Raw genomic sequence first — 22,362 nt, forward strand, 5'->3', positions numbered from 1 at the left:
TACAATCATGGTGGGCAATTAAACAACTCACTGGAGGAGGAGGGTCCACAAATATCCCCATCCTCAATGATGGAGGAGCCCAGCACATCAGTGCAAAAGATAAGCCTGAAGCATTCGCAACAATCTTCAGCCAGAAGTGCTGAGTGAATTATCCATCTTGGCATCCTCCGAAGGTCCCCAGCATCACAGATGCCAGTCTTCAGCCAATTTGATTCATTACACGTGATATCAAGAAACGGCTGAAGGCACTCGCAACTCTGGGCCCTGACAACATTCTGGCAATAGTACTGAAGACTTGTGTTCCAGAACTTGCCGCACTCCTCGCCAAGCTGTTCCAGTACAGCTACAACACTGGAATCTACCCAGCATTGTGGGAAAATTGTGAAGGTATGCCCTGTACATGCAAAGCAGGGACAAATCCAACCCAGCCAATTACCCAAAACAAAAACAGAATTACCTGGAAAAACTCAGCAGGTCTGGCAGCATCGGCGGAGAAGAGTTGACGTTTCGAGTCCTCATGATCCTTTGGCAGAACAGATTACCAGCCAATTACCCTATCAGTTTACTTTCAATCAACAGTAAAGTGATAGAAGAGGTCATCAACAATGCTATCAAGTAGCACTTGCTTAGCAATAACCTGCTCACTGACGCTGAGTTTGGGTTCCGCCAGGGCCAATCAGTTCCTGTTCAAACATGGACAAAAGAGCTGAACTCCAGAGGTGAGGCAAGAGTGATTGCCCTCGATGACAAGGCAGCATTTGACTGAGTGTGGCATCAAGGAGCCCCAGCAAAACTGGAGTCAGTGGGAATCAACTCTCCACTGGTTGGAGTCATACCTAGCACAAAGGAAGATGGTTCTGGTTGTTCGAGGTCAATCATCTCAGTTCCAGGAGTTCCTCAAGGTAGTGTCCTAGGCCCAACCATCTTCAGCTGCTCCGTCAATGACCTTCCTTCCATCATAAGGTCGGAAGTGGGGATATTCGCTGATGATTGCACAATGTTCAGCACCATTTCCGACTCAGACACTGAAGCAGTTCATGTCCAAATGAAGCAAGATTTTTATTGAATTTAAATCCCACCATCTGCCATGGCAGGATTTGAACCCTGGTCCCCATAGCATTACCCTAGGTCTCTGGATTACTAGTCCAGCAACAATACCACAACATCATCGCCTCCAACTTGAACATTATTCATGCATGAGAGAAGGTCTTTGGAGAGATGCTGCTCTCTGGATTTAGATCAGTCCTCAGACGGTCAAGCAATAACCAGTAACTGATGATTGTCTTCCTTGAGGTGTCGTGCAATGCTCCAGGCATACTGCCATGAGGGCATTGATGTTTGCAGTGCTGTTCCTGCATCTTGAAGGCTGTCATAGGTAATGAAATGTTGGTGCTATGCTTGAAAGGACTGCACCATGTCTACTTCCTGCAGATTGAGTGCTAGTGAAGTTTTTACCCTATTACAGAATGGCCACATGCTCCATAGACTGCCTAGCCATTCAAGGATGAGGCCATCATTACACAAAATTGTGACTACTCATTCTGAGATTGATGTCCTTCATTGAGATGTTGAGGGTAACAAAGAAGGTGTTAATATCTATCCTGCATCGAATGGACAGGTGAAATGCACTTTATGAGTTAGTCTTCTTCACTGCCCTGTACCTTGTCACTATAAGGGTCTCAAGGACACATCTGGTCCATGCTATGGCCTCTTCCTCTGGGCCTTCATTGTCCTCATCCTCTTTGATGTCATCCCGCTTGGTGTCCTCCTCACCGGAGGAGATGTGCAACTCCTCCAACCCTCCATGTGACAACTCGTCCTCTATTTAGAGTGCCAGGTTGTGTAGGGCACAGAAATCCACAATGATGCAGGAAACCCTCTGGGGAAGTACTGGAGAATACCGCCTGATCAGTCCAGACATATGAAATGCATCTTCAGTATACCAATGGTCTCCTCAATTAAGGAGCGTGTTGCATAATGCGCCACATTGTACCCATTCTCTGAAGTATTCTGTGTCTGCCAAACGGGTGTCATTAGCCACGTCCTTTGTGGGTAGTCTTTATCACCGATAAGTCAACCCTGAATGTGCTGGAGGGCCTTCGAAGATCTGTGGCACCTGCGAGTGACTCGAGATGTAAGAGTCCTACGAGCTCCCAGGGTACCTCATACAAACCTGCATAATCTGCTTTCAGTGATCACAGATCAGCTGCACATTGAGAGAGTGGAAGTCTTTTCTATTGATAAATTTTACTGGCTGCTGCCAGGGAGCACTTAAGGTCACATGAGTGCATGGCACCCCGTACTTGTGCAAAACCAGAGATCTCTGCAAATACCACTGTTCTGGCAGTTTGGCTGGCTTCATCCAGGGGGAACTGGACATAATTGTGTGCCTTATTGAAAAGGTCATCGGTTGACCTCCCTTGTGCATTTATAAGTGGAGAATTGCGATATTCTGCAGAGGTCCCCAGTGGAGCCCTAGAACGAGCCCCATGCAAAAAAGTTGAGTGCAGCAGTCACCTTTAGAGCCACTGGAAATGGATCACCTCCTTGTCCCTGCGGCATCAGGTCCTCCTGAAGAATGTGGCAGATATGCATCACCACATCCCTTGACAAGCGAATACACCTGCAGCACTGTCTCTTGCTCATCTCCAAGCATGAAAGGTGTCTTTGGTACTTCCATGGGTTGTGCCAAACACCCCTGTGGAATTTTTCTCTCCTTCTCCGCTTCTGGGTTTTCATTGGGCCCTGTTGGCCCACGTTCCTCAGAGTGAGATTCTTCCCTTTGCCCTGCCTGTTGGCGATGGGCCCTTCTCCTCCTCTGTTGCATAAAAGCCATGAAGAAGACAGCATTGCCTGCAGCTTGCATTCAGCACTCCTCCTTGTGTCTGTGGAAAAATAGATGAGACATGATGTTATCTTACCCTGCAATGATCACCTTCCATCACCAAGCTAGGGAGCCCTTGGGCCGCCCTCATTCCATACGTTCCTTCCCCGGGTCCTCCCTTGCAAATGAAACACATCCTGAAAGACAGGTAGCTGAGCTTCCTCCCCCGTACCCCCTCCCCCCACCCGCCCCAGTCCCACCACCCCAGGCATGATAACACATTCACACAGGGGGTTGGATCTAGATGAGTACAGCCAGGCCCTATCAACCTCAATCAGGGCACCGTCAAGCTGCCCCCTTTTAAGTAGACTAGAGCCCAGACTTGCACTAATTTAATGACTGCAAGCATTGAGCCGTGTAAGCCCTGAACATCCCAACTGCAATGTGTAGGGTTGTCTGGACCATGCTGCATATGTACAACAGCCATGGCCCCTTAATAGTTTGATCCTTCTGACCCTTTTACATTCCTTTGTGAGGGACAAATGGTCAATCATACCAATACCAAATCAAAGTTTGCCCCAAGCCCTAATGGATTCTAGCAAGAATGCACACCATGAGTTAAGGTGCCTAAATCCTTTAATTGGCATTAGACTCTTCTTAACATGTCTCAGATGAGTCTTGATCTCCATGTCCTGAACCGGTAATTATTAGTGAGTTCTGATGAAGAGTCATTCAGACTCGAAACGTTAACTGTCTTCCTCTCCTCAGATGCTGTCAGACCTGCTGAGTTTTTCCAGCTATTTTTGTTTTTGTTTCGGTAATTATTAGGGTTCCTTTCAATCGGCCCAAAAGTGCAATATTTGATTCATCTCACAGGCCCTCAGAACCTTCCCCTGCCAATCTTTTTCCAAGGTTATTTTCCCACAGCCTCATTCCATCAGCTGGTGAAATGGTGCTGCTCTGATTCTATTTCGACTAATTTCCAAACCCCTCCTGTTACCGTCCAATCCCTCCTATACTCCTTGATGTTTATCATGTGCAAATTTCCACTCCACTGACCACTATCCTGCCTTCCCCTTTATCTCTGGAGCCTATTGTCATTGTAGTCGATATCTCTGTTCTCTCCCTGAACCGTTTTCTGTCAATGCCCTCGTGCCCCATGTCAACCTCGCCCCCCCCCCCCACCTCATCTTAAGGCTCTATGTACACTGACCTACTGGGAACTGCACACCCCATGAGACAATCGCCTACCCGCCTCCTCCCCTCACCCTGTACTTATCAGTTCCCCAGATGCCTCCCCTGACCATGACAGTGCCATCTGCTGCCCAGTACCAAGCCACCAACCCCCTGGATCCTACATACAATGCTGTGCATGACCAACAGTGCACAGACAGGCCTTTGCCCTCCCTGGAGCAGGACCAAGACATGTGTGCCAGGCATAGCACTTGTAGCATGGTCCACACTGTCCCAGGATTGCCTTTAAGTTCTGCCCCCAGCAATATGGTCCACACTGCCCCAGGACTGCCTTTAAATTCTGGCCCTGACACTGTGGTTTGCAGTGTCCCAGGACTGCCTTTAAATTCTGGCCATGACATTGTGGTCTTCATTGTTCCAGGACTGCCTTTAAGTTCTGGCCCTGACACTGTGGTCTGCATTGTCCCAGGACTGACTCACACTTCTTCCCCTTCTTCCTTTAAACCCACCCACCCCGCCAGTCATGTTGTCTCTGTCCTCCCCATCCCTCCCACCCGCCAGTCAACACCACCTGTCCCCCTGCCATGTGACTACCTTCCACCCCTTCCCTTGCCTCTGTCCAGTTATTCCCACCCCCCATTCAAACATCTGCCTTCTACCCCTTTCCTTGCCTCTGCCCAGTCAACCCTGCAGCCATGCACCTGCCTTCCACCCCTTTCCTTCCTGCTGGTCTTACCTGACGCTGAGAAACTTTGGCACTGAGTCGGAGTAGCCGCGGGAGCAGCACAGTGAAAGTTAGGCAAATGCTATGTGTACAAACCTTGAAATCATGAGTGAAGTGCAAGTCACCAGGTGCACACCACTTATAGGAACATATGAACAGGAGTCATTCAGCCTGTCGTGCCTACTCCACCATTCAATTAGATCATGGCTGATCATCTACCTCAATGCTACTTTCTTGCACTATCTTGATGTCATTGGTCTCCAGGAATCTATCGATTGCTGTCTTGAACATGCTCAATGATTGAGCTTCACAGCCCTCTAGGGTAAAGAATTCCAAAGATTCACCACCCTCTGAGTAAAGAAATTCCCCCTCATCTCAGTGTTAAATTTTAACATCTTTACCTACTCCACCCTGTACACATGGAAAGACCTTCCCTTCACACACAAAATCTTTAAATATTTCTGCAACCTATTCCTCCAAATTCTCTTGGGTAAATTGTGAACACATTCCCCCTTCTTTACCTATCACTGATTCTCCCTGTTTTACCTGTACACAAACCACTGGTTTTTTCCTGTACCTGAACCTCAGAACCCACAGTACCTTTATTTCCAGAACTTTTCTGCACCTCTATAATTCCAACAGATTTTCCCTGCAATTTCCAACACAGATTTCGTATGTCCAACTTTATTACAATGAAAACACCTAAATTTTTGAATGTCATTTCTACCCTCAGCATCTTCCTTTTTATTGAGAAAAAACTTCCTGCAAACTTCCACTTACTCCTTCTCTTTCCTGACTACACACCTTCTTTCCACCTTCCCGTTTTCTATCCTTTTCTGTTTTATAAGGATGTAGGGGTGACCATAAAAGATTTAGCTCTATGAATTAACTCATAATCATCAGCAATCTCTCCTGCTTCTTACCATTCGAACCCTGTGTTCCTCCACATGAGTTCTCACTACCAAAGGGATTGAATCTTTAAATTCTTCCAAGAGAATTACCTCTATAAGAGCTGCATATGCTGTCTCTGTCTTTAATGACCATATCCACCAATCAAAATTACTTTGTTTTACTTTTTCAAACTCAATGTAAGTTTGCCCAGGCTGTTTTCTCATATTCCCAAATTTCTGCATATATGCCTCAGGAAGCAACTCATAAGCACTCAAAATAGTCTTTCTTACCACATCGTAGTTCACTGATATTTCTTCTGACAGTGAAGCATAAACCTCATGTGCCCTACCCACCAACCTGGTGTTATGACCGTGCAGTTGCTACAGGTGAGTTATTTAAAAATCCCAGAGGGAAACTTTAAACAACTGTCATAACCTAAAATCGTAAGTATTATGTTCAAGATGCAACTCTAAATTCAGGAATCATTCCGCCAATTCTCAAGAGGTTTTATATTAAGCAAAATGAAACATTTTATTAATTTATACAAGTTAAATATATACACATGGCTACAAATTACTACAATCGTAACTTTTAGCAAATTTCCAAACTAACCTCCATTAAGGCAACAGCAACGCATAGACTTAACCAGACACCAGGCAAAGCATTTTCACCTTACAAATTCAAAATTAGGTTCTTTTCACTTTGGTTCCTGTGGAGATAGTTGGAGGCTTACAGCTGCTTTTGATCTCACATTGCCTCTCCTCTACACACACAAAACTGCTGAAGTTATACCTAGCACAGCCCATTGAATGTAAATTCTCATTGTATCACCAGCCTCTTTGAACTCCACCTTTTAACAATAAAACCCCTTTCATAGCACCATTTTCTCTAATTTTATTTACTAACCTCCTGTGTGGGACCTTATCAAAAGCCTTCTGAAAATCCAAATACACCATATCCACTGGTTCTCCTTTATCAATGTTACAATAATATCCTCAAAAAGCTCCAAGTTTGTCAAACATAATTTTCCTTTCATAAGTCCATGTTGACTCTGCCCAATTTTATCATTCTTTGCTAAATGCCCAGTTATGACATTCTTTATAATAGATTCTAACATTTTCCATATTACTGATGTCAAACTAACAGGCCTGTAGTTCTCCATTCTCAGTTACATTTGCTACTTCCCAGTCTGCAGGACCCTTTCCAGAATCTATAAAATTTTGAAAGATAACCACTCTTGCATCCACTCCCTCTCTAGTCACCTCCTTCAACACTCTGGGATGAAGCTCATCTGGCCCAGAGAATTTATTAACCTTCAATCCAATTAACTTTTCAAGTACTACCTCTTTACTAATACTAATTTCTTTTAGTTCCTCAGTTTCACAAGTTCCTTGGTCACCTAGTATTTCTGGGAGATTTCTGTATCTTCTTCCTTGAAGACAGATGCAAAATAACTTTGGTTTCTCCGCTATTTCCCTGTTCTCCAATATAACTTCTGTCCCCACCTTTAATGAGCACACATTTGTCCCAGGCAACCTTTCCTTTTCACATACCTAAAGGAACTTTTACAGTCTGCCTTTATATTCCTCCCAATTTGCATTCATATCCTCTTTTCCCTTTCTTAATTTGGTCCTCCTTTGCTTGGTCTAAATTGGTCCCAATCCTCAGGCTTGCCACTTTTTCTGGCATCCTTATAAGCCACTTCCTTTGATCGAATGCAATCTTTAATTTTTTCGTTAACCACGGTTGATTTACCTTTCCCTTTGGCTGTTTGTGTCTTAGAAGAATGTAAAACTATTGTAGACCATGCACTATTCCTTTAAATACTAGCCATTATCTGTCTACCATCAAATCTTTTATTTTCCCAATCCACCATAGCCAACTTGCCCCTCATATCTTCATAATGTCCTTTCTTCAAATTTAAGACCCTAGTTTCAGAATGAACTATAGCGCATTCAAACTTACTGCAAAATGCTCTCACATTATGGTCACTATTTCCCAAAGATTGCTTTACAGCAAGGTTATTAATTAGCCCTTTTTTATTACACAACACTAAATCCAAAATAGCCTGATTCCCTAGTTGGCCCCTCAACATACTGCTCCAGAAACCCATCTCATACATATTACAGGAATTCCTCCTCCACAGCATATGTGCTGATTTGGTTAACCCAGTCTATGTGGAAATTGAAGTCGCCCATTATTACTGTATTACCCATGTTACATGTATCTCTAATTTCCTGATTTATACCATCCCCAAACTACAGTTTGGTTGCTTATATACAGCTCCAATCAATGTTTGTTGCCCCTTGCTGTTTCTTAGCTCCACCCAAACTGATTCTACACCTTGACCCTTCAATCTAAGATCATCTCTTACTAATGTATTGACCTTGCCCCTTATTAAGAGTGCTACCCCACTTCCTTTTCCTTTCTGCCTAGCCCTCCTAAATGCTAAATATTCTTGGATATTCAGTTCCCAGTCCTTGTCACCCTGTAGCCAAGTCTCTGTAATGGCAATTAAATCAGACCCATTTACCTCAATTTTTGCATTCAAATCATCAACCTTCTTGCGAATGCTGCATGCATTCAGATAGAGCGCCTTTAATTCTGCTTTTTTAACATCTATCCTGATCCTATTTGATGCTTTCCTATGCTTCATCTGTCTTCTGTTTTTGCATTCTACTTTTCTACTTCCTTTTACCAGTTTTGCTTCCCTCAAATCTGAGCTCCCTCTTAAGTTCCTATCCGCTGCAAATCTAGTTTAAACCCTTCCCAGCAGCACTAGCGAATCTTCCTGTGAGGATGTTAGTCCTGGTCCTGCTAAGATGCAGTCCGTCCATCTTGTACCAGTCCCACCTGTCCCAGAACCAGTCCCAATCCCTCAGAAATCTGATGCCCTCCCTCCTAAACCAAGTACTCCAGCCAGATGTTAATTCGCTCAATTCTCCTATTTCTATGTTCACTAGCACGTGGGACTGGAAGTAATCCTGAGATTATTGCATTAGAGGTACTGCCTATCAATCTCCTTTCTAGCTCCTTGAAATCAGGACCTCATCCCCCTTCCTAATCAGTCATTTGTACTGTCATGGGCCATGGCCAGTGGCTGTCCACCCACACACCCTTCCCCCCGCCACCAGAAGAGTATCCTGCAGTCACTCCTTGACACCCTTGACCCTGGCACCAGGGTGGCAATGTACCATCCTGGAGTCACATCTACAGCCACAGAAATGCCTGTCTGTTCCTCTAATAACAAATCCCCGATCATTACTGCTCTTCCCCTCTTCTTCCTCCACTCCTGTACAGCAGAGTTGCTCGTGGTGCCACGAATGTGGCTCAGACTGCATTCCTCCAAGGAACCAACTCCCTCACCAGTATCCAAAATAGAAAACCGGTTAGTGAGCAGGACCTCAGAGGACTCCTGTACTACCTGCCTGATTCTCTTGGACTGCCTGGCGGTCATCCATTCCCTTTCTGCCTCCATGCTCCTAGCTTACAGTGTGACCGCCTCCCTGAATGTGCTATCCACGCAGCTCTCAGCCTCGTGGATGTGCCACAGTGATACTAGCTGCTGCTCGAGCTCTGAATCCCAATCGTGAATCAAACTGATCTAATTATCCACTGGCAGGGCAATTAGATTTTGAATGCGAATGCGATTCGTGCGAGTTGGATATTTAATAAGTATCCATGAGATGCAAAGGGATGCAAATGTGGTTCCCGACATGGAGCAGTGGGAAACTCGACCTGCCATAAAAGCCAGGAGGGGAAAGTTCCAACTTATTTTCCTGCAGGCAGAAAACTGACTTTTGCCATCACACCAGATTTGTGCTCCCGCCCACCATGATTCCCACCACTGGTGGGACCGGAAAATTCCCCCAATGACTCCAAACGCATTCATCACTCCAGCCCCTCCACCCTAAGACTTTGCTCCCAGTTCTAGTCATGGAGACAAGAAAAGTTTCTAAAGGTAAGTGTAATGGCTTATCGTAGGTGAAAGGGCTTATCACATTTGAGTTAAGACTTGCAGCAGCCCATCACAGCCCAGGGGAGGAATCAGCATTAAGAACTTTGCCATTTCTGGCCGTTGTCACCCTTCTGACATCACAAGGGCATCAAAGCGGTGAGCAAGGCTGTTTAGACTCCACCTGATCACCAGAAAGACTGCAGATGGAAATGAGTGTTGCACTCTCAGAAATCAAGGCCATTGGAGATGAAGAGCAGCAGCCTGCACAGGAATTGCAGGGCATCGGGCATCAGGAGGCTAGACAAGAGGGACGAGGAGCACAAAAGAGAAGGAGACACCACCTGAGCATAGGATCTACAGACAGAGAGGAGGATACCTGTATATGACTGAAAACCAGAGCCCAAAGAGACTATGACTCTCGAGGCAGATGGTTACCTTCAGCTGCGCCCTCATCAGTGCAGACCTCTGCAGCATCTAACAGGTGGCTACATCACCCAGGTGGCAAATTCCTTCTTCACCAAAGCTGGACAACAGATCAGATTCACAACTGATGGTGCATTGCAGGCTCAGAAGGCACTGGGCTGTGTGCCTGGAATGTCTGGGTGGTGCCCTGCTGTACTCTCTTGCTCGGACCTCGCTCATTATGGTGGTCTGCTGTGCTTTCTAAAACATGACCCTACAGAAAGTTGTGGATCTGAGAATGGGGAGGCCTTGGAAGGGGCCAGGTCATCAAGGGAGGAACAGGTGAAGGAGGTAAGAAATGAGGGGGAATTGGAGACAAAGATTAAACTGAAGCAAGAGGTGCCCCTGATACATGACAAGGTGGCCTCCACTTGCCACCCTCCAGAAAGAGGACGCTCCTCCTCTCCCTCATGGATGCCAGGCCACTGGTTTCCCTGTGGTGCTATGGAAGATTTTTGCACAAACTTTTTCCCTCAAGGTAACTTGCAGCTTCAGTGATGGCTGCCATGGGTATATGAATGAGTCTCTCACTTCAGCTGACCCATCTCCATTCCCGTCCCCACTAGCTCTAATTGGTCAGGAAACCTATCTCCATATCAATAAGAACTCACCCCATGATAATCTGAACTTCAGTCAGTTCCCACCAGAGCCAGATTTTTGGCACAGAAACAGATCTGATTCCTGTTTCCTGTGTGTATGATGAAAAACCAGCCTCAGGTTTCCTTCATGGCGCTTTCAGATTCTAGTAGCTCCTCAAAGCTAATACATTATCTCCTAGTTATTACCACTAAGCAAAATAACCTGCTCATTTAAAACCTCTGATTGCAATTGACATTGTCACTGCAGATCTGCTAGTAATATATTAACGGTTTTGCACATAGCATACACTTCCTGTAAGTATCATACTTACATTTCATGTCACAGTTATTTTGATAATATCCCTAGGCTTTCCTCTGGCTTATCATGAGCAGTGCCACAGGAGATGTGATGGTACATCTGGAAACAGAGTTCAAGATCAGTGAAAATGCAAATATACCACATCAATTAAGCATGTCATTATTTCACAAATGAAACTGGACAAATTCAGCTTGCAGCTATATTGACATAGCATCTCTAAAGCTTTCAGAGGTCACTATAAAATGTATATGAAAACTCAAATCATTCAGGAAATTATTTTTGGATTGTTTCTTTTTATGATGAAGAGCATCGGACTTCTATGAAATCATGCAGGTTCATAAAAATGTATTTATAATCTTTGTGTACATATAACAACCAAAGAAATTCTTCCCTGCAGATTTTAAAACAACTCCAGGATAAAATAAGTTAATTGTATAAAACAATGGATAATGATATTCTGAAAAAGTGAAATTGTTCTTTTTCCTTCCTGCAGCGACTTTACCAAGAAGTGTCAGTTCTATTGGCACTGAGATTCAATATCAGGCTGAGTAAGTATTCTGCACATTGTTACTGTTTTTGTATTGTATAAGCTTCCTCAAATTTTCATTTCAATGTTAAGATGATATTGGTGCTCAACTGGAGGACTGTGATATTAGCAAGTCAGTCTTTGGCCTTGTAAGGTGATTTGTGAATTTGTCATGATCAACTACATTCTTTGGATTTCCAGCATCCACAGTAGTTTTTTGTTTTTACATTCCTGAAATGCCTAGTAAAATGATGTTGCACACAATGAAGACTTCCAGCAGGGCCACCATAATTTTTCACATTTTACAAAACAAAAAATGCAATAAAAATATAAACTTGGCCATTAACCAAAAATTATAGGATCTTCTGCTGGCTCACAACCCTACAATGCCTCATTTAAAGTTCTTAGCCTCCCGTTTAAATCGTATCATGGCCTCACCCCTCTATGTCTCTGTAATCTTCTCCAGTCCTTCAAACCATTGAGAACTTTATGTTCCCCCATTGTGATCCCTTGTGCAGCTCCCACTCCTTTCACCCATACTATTGCCAGCCGTACCTTCAGCTATCTATGCTCCTATATCCTAGTCCTCCATTAAGATCCTCCATAAAATTCATTTCTTTTGCCAAGCTTTTAGTCTCTCCTTTTAATATCTGCTTCTTTGGCTTGCTGCCCTTTTTTTGTCTTCAGTGAAGTGCATTGGAACATTTTTCTTCATTAAAGGCCCCATATAAATGCAAGTTTGTTATTGTTGTAGATTTAAAGATCACCACTTAAATCTATAGAAAACTCTTAACCCATTAATTTCAGGGAACAAAAATTTGGAGCTAGATCTTCCTACGATTTGCTGCCCAGGTTGCAGCACTGCCATTCTAGCACCATTTTTAGGATTTCCACCAAAATGAGGACATTACACATGACCACCAATATTTGGATAACTTTATGTAAATAATAGGTCAATTGTAGGAATTCATCTGATATATTTCCTAACATTAATACCTTAGGGGCACTATATGTCGGTAACTCATTTCAGTTTTCATTGTAGGATGTGCTCATCATTCTGGGCCGGATTTTCATACCCCCATCCATGTCTGAATGGAAGTGGGGAGGTGGGGTGGGAAAGGGGAGGAGTTATTCTGGGATTCCAATTCCCATTCCTATCTTGAGAGATTTATTGTGACCCAGGATAAGGATGCTGGGAGTGAGCCCGTACTCAGCAATCCCACCCTTGCTTACTCTATTGCAAAGGTGGGCATTTCAGAACCCCGCAATTTTGATCAAGTCAAGCAGGCTTTTCCAGGAGACGTGGTTCATAGCTCCTTAGAACAGTCATGAACCATGGGGGTGTCTAGTCTGGAGCTGGTTTAAAAGGTATTGCCAACCTCACATGGCATATTTAGATGGTGTATGATAATTTAAGTTTGTTATAATGGGATTGATAACAGGGCTTTGTCTTAAAAGATAAATAACCATTAAATTGACCAGCAATGTGTAATGTTATGATCCCAGCTGATATTACTACTGGACAAGCAAGATCCCAGGGTGGAACCCAGCTTGATAGATCCTAACTTTCATTTTTTGTTTAGAAATGTGAAGGGTGGCTACTGAACAGAGTCACAGGAGTCAGCTGATGAACTTTTAACAAAAGAATAAAACATTTATTAGACAAGAAAAGATGAACTGTATTACAATAGTCCTTCACCCACAACTAACCTTTCCAAATATATACACATTCGTAAGGATAACACAAGTTACAAAAGCTATCTTATACTCTCACGTTCACAGTAAGCACACAGTCCATGTAAACTAATAGGTGATCTGTGGTCAGTCGCACAACACAAGAGTCCACCTCCATAGTTTCAAACTCTTCTTCCAATGTTCCTCTCCCTGGATCACCATGTGTATTCAGGCTTTGCCTTCCACACACTCTCTCTCAGATATTCAGTCATGCCAACATAACACCACTGCTTTGCATGCCCGTAGTAAGGAGTCACTGACCTTTGGCTATGTCCTCGAAACCTCTGGCTTCTTGCAAGCCTATTTTGCTTTAAGTCTGTGTGCTGCAGTATTCTCCCTTTAAGCTTGGAGCCTTCATCTGCTCCTCACCCTTAACTTCATTAACAGGACCTTTTCCAGATTTCTGTTCTTTTCCCTTGACTAGAAGGTCTTCTTGGGATCCCCCTTTCTGTCCCACTCCGTGGCTTTGAGACCTTTTGGTTCTTTTGGGAAATCTGCTCTCTGCAATTCCCTCTGCTGTATCCAGCTTCTCCTGGCTCCTGGTTTCAACTGAACTAAAAAACTGCTGTCTGTTTCTCCCTAAGTCTTTAGGCCCCCTGTTGCTAGGCAACATCCGAGTTTCTTCAAGTATCATAAAACCTCATTAGATTGCAGGTATACAAAAACCCACAGACTTGCAGGCAACTTTTAAAATGAAACTAAAGCTCACATTCCCCCTTTCTTAACACCAATACAGAAACACAAATTTAACTTAAACTTAAAGCTAAAACTCATTTCTAACACCCACAAATACAAATAAACTTACTTAAGCTATCTCTAGTTCCTAACAATAAGTGTTTACATGCATTAGAGTACTTCTGTATTCAACATTATTGAGAATCTGACCTTAATGTGCCATCTGGATACAAAGAATTCAGCTTCAGATTGATTAAAAAACCAGAGATCTGTTGAGTTTTGAGATGGCCTTCCGCCTCACCAGATGACTGATGTCTTTGATTGACAGACCAGCCATCTATTCAAGATGCTTCAAAGGTTTCAATGTATTCAGTTTTAGAGCCTTTGTTGACACAGCTGTGAAAGGGACTTTTAAAGCTTTGTTTGTTTGGTAGTTTTATGAGCTTGTAATAAATTTGGACTGGATTTTACTGGGTTCCACAGGCCCTGTCCCCTCAACTAAAAAGCCAGGAGCTCACCATGATACCGAGAGCTGCCCTGCATCAACTTAATGCAAGACTTCCACCCTTTCTTGAGAGGAAGTCTAACCTTTGAGACCTCTGTTGCCCTGACAGCGCGACTGGGAGCAGTAGCCACTGCTGGGACTACAGGCAGTCCCACCACACCTAGGAGCCCAGCTAAGTCCAGGGTCGGGGGGTCTTGCTGAGGGGCCATGTTCAAGAGCCAAGGAAAGGGTTAAGATGGGATGACCTTGGTGGTGGGGGAGGCATGTAGGCCCAGGAACTCATGAAGGACATTCTCCTCCCTTACCTGACATCACCCCTTGCAGCTAAAGCTGCTGGCTTCCCACATGGCCTTTAATTCCCCATCTATTGGCAACTTAGTGGAATTAATAGATCCAAGAGTGGGCAGGTGGATTGCCTGATGCACCCCCTGCCCCACCCATAAAATTTCAGATAGATCAAGGAAGGTAGCAGGAAGGCCAGCCACTGGATTTTACTTACCCTACCCTGCCTTCAAACCCGCCACCCGGGGAGAGTAAAGTCAAGACCTTTATCTTTCTTTGAACTATGCCTGTTTGTTTATTTGAACAAGATTAAGAGATGTTAAGCAGATTGAAGCTTTCTATCAATGGGAGTCTGAATGGCTGTGTTTGATTGACAGATTTATGAGTTACTAAGAGAATTATGTTTCTTTGAAGTTGTTTTCGAATGGATGTTTGTTTATTTTGATAGTTTTATGAGAATTTTAAAGATTTCCCAGTGTTATTATAGGGCTTATTGAATCTATGCCTAGTGGGTACTGGAAGAGTGGATATGGAGGATGCATGGGGGAGTTGGAAGGACCATGGGGTATATGGAGGAGGCATGGGTGTGAGGAGCGGGCATGGTGTGTGTGAACAGGGCATGGGTGGACTGGGGTGTATTGAGGATGTATCAGGGTATGGAGTGATAACGGGGTGTAGATGAGGGGGTGATGAGTGAGGGCTACAAAGCCTAACAACTATTTTGAGAACTGGGCTAATGTCCCAAAAGGCTGTACTTTGCAGCTAAATTTTCTGACACCTTATGTGGAGCGAGCAATTTATCCATTTATTTCAATAGACAGAAGTATTCTGGGCAGTGCACTGTGATGTTCCAGTCGGCTGCCCAATGCGCATAAGGTCCTGCGCGTGGTGTGAAATCTTAGCAAATTTTACAAGCCTGAGGTACAGATTAACATGTTACCTTGTTGATTGGGAGATAGGAGTTTTTTAAACCCATAACAAGGGCACTCAGACAAGGTAGAGGTTATTCTAGATACTTGTTAGAAAGTGGACAAGAAAATTACCAGATCTTTAAGGGCAGAATTTTCTGCCTGTCTGGCAGGCGGCGCCCCCAATTGGCTCCGCGCTGCCATTTTACATGGGCGGGCCAATTAAGGCCCGCCCAGTGTGACACGCACCTGGAAGCGCTGTGTACTCCCTGTGCGGGTGGGGGTTGCCTGAGTAGGGAGTGTGCTCTTTCATGCTTGCGTGCAAAAGAGTGCAGAAATCTCCCTGAGGCACAGAGGTGCCTCAAGGAGATTAGTTTTAAGTCTAAAAAGTGTAATAAAGTGGCGAGAATTTTTTAATGACATGTCCCCTCATGTGAAACTGTCACATGGGGCTGAATTTTCCCACCGTCAGGGAGGAAGTTGATGGGCGGGCGCCCCCAATCGGATGCGTGGCGCCATTTTACGTGGGAGGGCCAGTTAAGGCCCGCCCAGCGTGACGTCTGCAGGGAAGCGCTATGCACTCCCTGTGCAGGCGGTGGGGGGGGGATTCCCTAAAATCGAGATTGTGCTCTTTCGTGCATGCACATGAAAGAACGCACTCATCTCCCTGAGGCTAAGTGCTACCTCAGGGAGCTCATCTTTACTTTCAAAAATATTAAAAATAGAAAAAAAAAATTCCCTTACATGTCCCCTCGTGTGACACTGTCACATGAGTTGGTACATGTTCATAATTTCCAAAAAAACTTTATTAAAATTTTTTAAACCCTACATGAAACCTCATCCCCCGCCTGTGGATGAGGTTTCATGTTTTTTCTAGCTTGCGCCGGGGCTCCTGGCATGCCCGCCAACCTTAAGATTGGATGGGCAGGTCCACTAATTACTTTAATTGCTCTGTCAATGGCCTCAATTGGCCATTGACAGGTCGGCGGGCCCGCAGCTGATTTTGCTTCTTGAAAATTTAAATGGGGCGTGGTGATTTCGGGAGTTCCGCCCGTCACTGCGCGTCATTTTACGTGTCGTCGAGCGGGCCACGCCCTGCTCGCCGATGGTAAAATCCAGCCCATGAGCTGGGACATGTGCATTAATTTTAATTAAAAAATTTCTGAAAATTTTAAATCATTCATGAAACCTCATCCCGTGGATGAGGGCCCATGAAAAACCTTAAGATTGGATGGGCAATTTAGCTGATTGCCTTATTTGGTTTTTAACAGGTCTTAATAGGTCTTTGACAGTTTGGCGGGCGCGCTGGTACAAGTTGATTCAGCAGCATTAGATTTCTTCACTATGAGTCCTATTGTTTGAAATCTGAGCCACAAATCTTGTGCTAAATTATTGATGCTAATTGTGTTAGGAGTGCCTAGAGAAATTTCAGTACCTACCAGTTTGTTTTACAAGTGGGGGAGATTAACACTGTAGTAATAAAGAATCTCCTGCTTCATTCCCTAAAGTTCTCAGTTCTTGCAAACCAATATTAATTAGGGTTACTTATATGAGAAAGGAAATTCCATCTAAGGGTCATTGAGTCTGGAAGTATTATTATTTATCTGTTCCCCCAGTTCATATTGGGACCTCCTGCCTCATGTAGGCATTTGTATGTTTATTAGACATCCTGATGTGCTTTGTGGATTCTGGATCTTAAGATTTCCTTTATCTCTGCTAATATAGTAATACCTCAACCCTCGCTGCGTCCTTCATTCAAGTATTATGAGGCCAGGTTATGATCTCATCCATCATGATGAAAAGGTTTACATTTCTCAAAGGGTTATCTGATTACAGCATCAGTTGACTATATCATTGCACTGTGTTGGTGGATCTACATTTGAGACTCCATTTCCTTCTATTTCTTTAGTTGTTAGTTGGCTGAGAAGTGAACGACTTTTAGGATTCAACATAAGGAGACTGGGTCTATATTTCAGGTGAAATGCTTCTCTGTAGGCTGACCAAATACACCTGGTTATTTGTTCAGCTGCAGCTTTTATAAGTGAGCAAGAAAGGATCAGAATAGATAATTCATAATCAAGCCATTGTTTCTATCTTTGTCGAACATGAAGAGCATTCAACCATGCATATGGAGTGGGTGCTCAAAGTGCAGAATGATTCCAACTTTTCAGCTTGAGAGACAGGAACTGGACAATAACTTTTTGTTGAAGTAATGTAATGTTTGATTCTCCTGAAGCATCTGAAATCTTGGACTTTTGACTTGGATTTGGACTGTGGATGCGTGCGCGCGTGTGTTTTTTGCATTGCTGTGAAGTTAATGTATACTTTTCTTTTAATCCCAATTGTTTCCAGAGTTTATTAGGAGTTCACTGTAGGAAATGTAAAGATTCTTCTATCACTTCCTTATGCCCAAGAAAATTTTAATTCCCAGGCCTTAGGTAATTCTGTCTTCCTTTCTCCTCCTTGAGCTCCATTTTCATATGGAATGATCTTTCCTCAGGATTCAGGCAGCAGATTTTGACTATTGGCTTGCATGAAGTAGTCAGCTCAGAATGTAGTTAATTTATTTTTCATTTCTAGGAAAGGATTTGCTTCTGTCTGTCTTTCTGGGCAGAATTTTCTCATCAGCGTGCGGGGGCGGGCCCTGCACGCCGACACGTAAAATGACACGTGGTGACGTCGGGCGTGCGTCCTGACATCACCGCGCAACATTCCGGTCTTCCGTTCAGCGGGCACGCACCAGAGTCAGCTGCGCGCCCACCGAACTGTCAAAGGCCTGTTAAGGCCATTAATAAACGAATTCACCAAATTGACAGGGCTGCCTGTCTAACCTTAAGGTTGGTGGGCAGGCGAAGAGCCCAAGCGGCCTTTGCATTTTGCATGAAACCTTATCCACGGGCGGGATGAGGTTTCATGAGGGTTTTTATTAAATTAATTTAAAAAATTTTGACACTTCATAAACATGTCCCAGCTCATGTGACATTGCCACATGAGGGGGCATGTCTGAATAATTTTTATCTTTCCTTTTTTACAAATCTTAAAAGTGAACTTTATCTCCCTGAGGCAGCTCCGTGCCTCAGGGAGATTTCTGTGCTCTTTCGCGCGCATGCACGAAAGAGTGCAGGCCCCGACTCTCCCTCCTCCCCCCATCCGTACAGGTAGCGCTGAGTGCTACTGGGCACGCATCATGCTGGGCGGGCCTTGATTGGCCCGCCCACATAAAATGGCGGCGTGCAGCCGATCGCAGGCAGAGATCAGCTCCGTGCCCGCCCGCACCCGGTCCAGACCAGCCCGCCCAACAGGCAGAAGATTCTGCCCTATGGATTTGTGACCACTTTGTTTTGTGCTTGAACCTTGTGATAGTCAATATATTTGAACAGAAGATTTTCCTAGAATCTACTGTCAGGATTTCTACAGTGACTTTTCTTTCGTCGTATTTATGGCAGCCTTTAGTGATACATGTTGCTTGAGAGTAAACAACAATGGACCGTAACTTCTGAGCTCCCCAACGTCAGATTGAGGGGTACCCTAAAGATGCACAGGGGAATCCCTCTCGGAACTTCACAGGTAATGGTTTGCATGACAATTGCCCAGATGTGCAAAGTTCCTCAGAACAATTGCCCTGCATTGGGAACCACCCGAAAATGCGATTTAAATTGCTAACTTCGGAATGTTCTGGGTGTATTACACAAATAGTTACCCAGAAAAAGTTAGAATACTTAAAACCTCTTTTAATTTCTGGATAATTAGTGTAAAGACCCAGATTGAGTCCCCATCCAACCCCCCATGGGACTACCGCCACACCCTTGACCCTCCAGGGGACTTCCACCACACTCTGGACCCCCAGGTGATTCCCCCCACCCTCCACCAACTAACAACCCCCCCATGATATTCCTTACCACCCCCGCCACCCCGCCCCCCCCCCCCCCCCCCCCCACCCCACCGGCACCCCCAGGGTATCCCCCCACAGGCACGAGCCAACCCAAGCCCCATTCTCTCAGGCCCGACACCCACCCCCCAACCCGACCCAACACCTTCACCTCTAACCCCACCCACACCCCCCTCGAGGTCCAAGGCCCTGCTCCCAAGGTTCGACCTCCCCACCCCCCGACCTATAACCCCCTACCCCCTGACCTCCGATCCCCCCCTCAACCTCCAAACACCCCCACCCCCCAAATCCTATCCACTTACCTTAGACACATACCTTCTCTCTGGCATGGCAATTTCAATGGAATCTTTAACTTACTTGGTTTACGGCAGTGTCATAAAAAAGGGAGTGTGCCCTTCTTCAATTCGACCCTGTTGGACTGCAACGCTGGGCCTCAAGGACAACTGTGCTGCCTGGATCTCACCTGGCCTGAATTGGTAGGTCAGGCGAGACAGGCATGGAAGATATTTAGTGTAAGTAATTGGGCATGGCTTGGCAATCCAACACTGATTGCCACTCTGAGGAAATAATGGCCCATTATCATTTGCTTACTGCTTGCAGGCAATAGAGGTCTGCCAAACTAGATTGTATTTACTATACAGACTTATTAATCAGTCCCCATTTGAAATTTTCGTAGTGCAGAAATATACCTATAATAGAACCAACTAACTCATTTGGATTAAAAGCCATTATACACAGACTTTAAGAATTCTGTGGCTTATTGCGGAGAGGCTCATAGCCTGGTATTTGGCAATAGGTCCTTAGTTTCATTAAGCTGTCAAAACAAATTTGTATTGGTTAGCAATTTTTCCATGTGGGACTTTTTTCCTGCTTGTCACTTACTTAGCCAATCTGGAATGCCTGAATTAGAAAGGACGAGTGCTGGTATATTTTTTAAAGAAATTTAAATGAGATACACATAAAATGGGGAGGGGGAGGATCCAGTGGTCATGGTCCATGTAGGTACCAACAACACAGGCAGGATGAGGAAGGAGGTTCTGCATAGTCAGTATGAGGAGCTAGGCACCAAATTAAGAAGCAGAACCTCAAAGGTCATAATTTCTGGATTATTGCCTGAGCCACGTGCAAATTGGCATAGGACAAATAAGATTAGAAAAATGACTGCATGGCTTAAAGACTGGTGTGGGAGAAATGAGTTCCGGTTCATGGGGCACTAGCACCTGTACTGGGGAAAGTGGAATCTGTACTGTTGAGACGGTCTACACCTGAACCATACTGGGGCTGGTGTCCTCGCAAGCCACATAACTAGGGAAGTAGAGAGAGTTTTAAACTGATTAGTGGGGGCAAGGGATCAAATTTGGGAAGGTGTGGTAAACCAAAGAGTAGAGACAAGGCAAGAGAGAAAGTTACTTATATGGGAAACGATAAACAGACTGACAGGAAGGGACAGAGAGTACAAATCTAAGAGTAAATCAGCAGATAACGCTAGATGCTACAAAAATAATAAAAGGACAAAACTAAGGGCTCTGTATCTAAACACACATAGCATTAGAAAGAAAACAGATGGACTGATAGCACAAATAGAAATAAATAAATACGATCTGATAGCCATTACAGAGACATGGCTACAAGATGACATAGATTGGGACCTGAATATTGTAGGGTATGTGACATTTAGGAAGGACAGGAAGTTAGGAAAAGGCGGAGGGGTGGCTTTGTTAATTAATTATGGTATTATCACATTAGAGAAGGATGAACTAAGTTCTGTAAAACAGGATGTAGAAGCAGTTTGGGTTGAGATGAGAAATGATAAAGGCAAAAAGTCACTTGTGGGAATGGCATACAGACCCCTCCACTTGTAACTACGCAGTAAGACAGAGTATAAAAGAAGAGACGATGGGCGCTTGTCAGAAAGGTACAGCAATAATCATGGGCAATTTTAATCTACTTATAGACTGGAAGAATCAGATGGGCAAAGGTGGTGTAGATGAAGAGCTCAAAGGACGTTTTTGGGATAATTTCTCAGAACAGCACATTCTGGACCTAGCCAGAGAGCAGATTATACTAGACCTGGTATTGAGCAACGAAATAGGATTAATTGACAACCTCATAGTGAAGGCATCCCAAGGTAGCAGTGATCATAATATGATTGAATTTTACATTCATTTTGAGGGAGAAATGAGTGCATCCAAGATTAGTATTTTAAACTTAAATAAGGTCAATTATGAGGGCATGAAAGTGGAGCTAGCTGAAGTGAGCTGGCAAATGAGATTAAGGGATAGGTCAATAGAGGTTCAGCGGCAGATATTTAAAGGGATATTTCAGAATACACAGAATAGCTACATTCCAATGAGAAAGAAAAACTCCAAAGGGAGGGCCCGCCATCTGTGGTTAACTAAAAAAGTTAAAGACAGTATCAAACTTAAAGAAAACACATATAATTACGTGAAGACGGGCGGCAGGTCAGAAGATTGGAAAGAATATAAAGGGCAGCAAAAAATGACAAAAAGATTAATAAGGAGGGAAAAATTGAAGTGTGAGAGAAAGCTAGCTAGTAATATAAAGACAGATACTAAAAGTTTCAATAGATATTTAAATAAGAAAAGAGTTGACAAAATGAGTGTTGGTCCTATAGAAAGTGAGTCTGGGGAATTGATAATGGAAAGTAGGGAGATGGGTGGATGAATTAAACAGGTATTTTGCTTCTCTCTTCATTATAGAGGACATAAGTAACATCCTGGAAATAGCTGTAAATCAGGAAATGGGAGGGAGGAACTCGGGAAAATTATAATCACCAGGGACGTGGTATTGAGCAAATTGTTGGGGCTGTGGGCTGACAAATACCCAGGCCCAGATGGACATCACCCTCAGGTCTTGAAAGAATTGGCTATTG

The 22,362-nt window shown here is 44.2% G+C and overlaps 1 protein-coding gene across 1 annotated transcript in view; it reads left to right on the plus strand.

Annotated features, from left to right (window-relative positions):
* Nucleotides 1-22,362, plus strand: part of nek10 (NIMA-related kinase 10) — a 348,724-nt gene that overhangs the window by 254,066 nt on the left and 72,296 nt on the right. The window contains exon 28 of the mRNA XM_078535698.1: nt 11,444-11,498. Within this exon, the coding sequence (XP_078391824.1) occupies nt 11,444-11,498 (55 nt within the window). The remainder of the gene's footprint in view (nt 1-11,443; nt 11,499-22,362) is intronic.

The sequence above is a fragment of the Cetorhinus maximus genome, chromosome 3 (genome assembly GCF_964194155.1).
Source record: "Cetorhinus maximus chromosome 3, sCetMax3.hap1.1, whole genome shotgun sequence".
In the NCBI taxonomy this organism is placed as follows: Eukaryota; Metazoa; Chordata; class Chondrichthyes; order Lamniformes; family Cetorhinidae; genus Cetorhinus; species Cetorhinus maximus.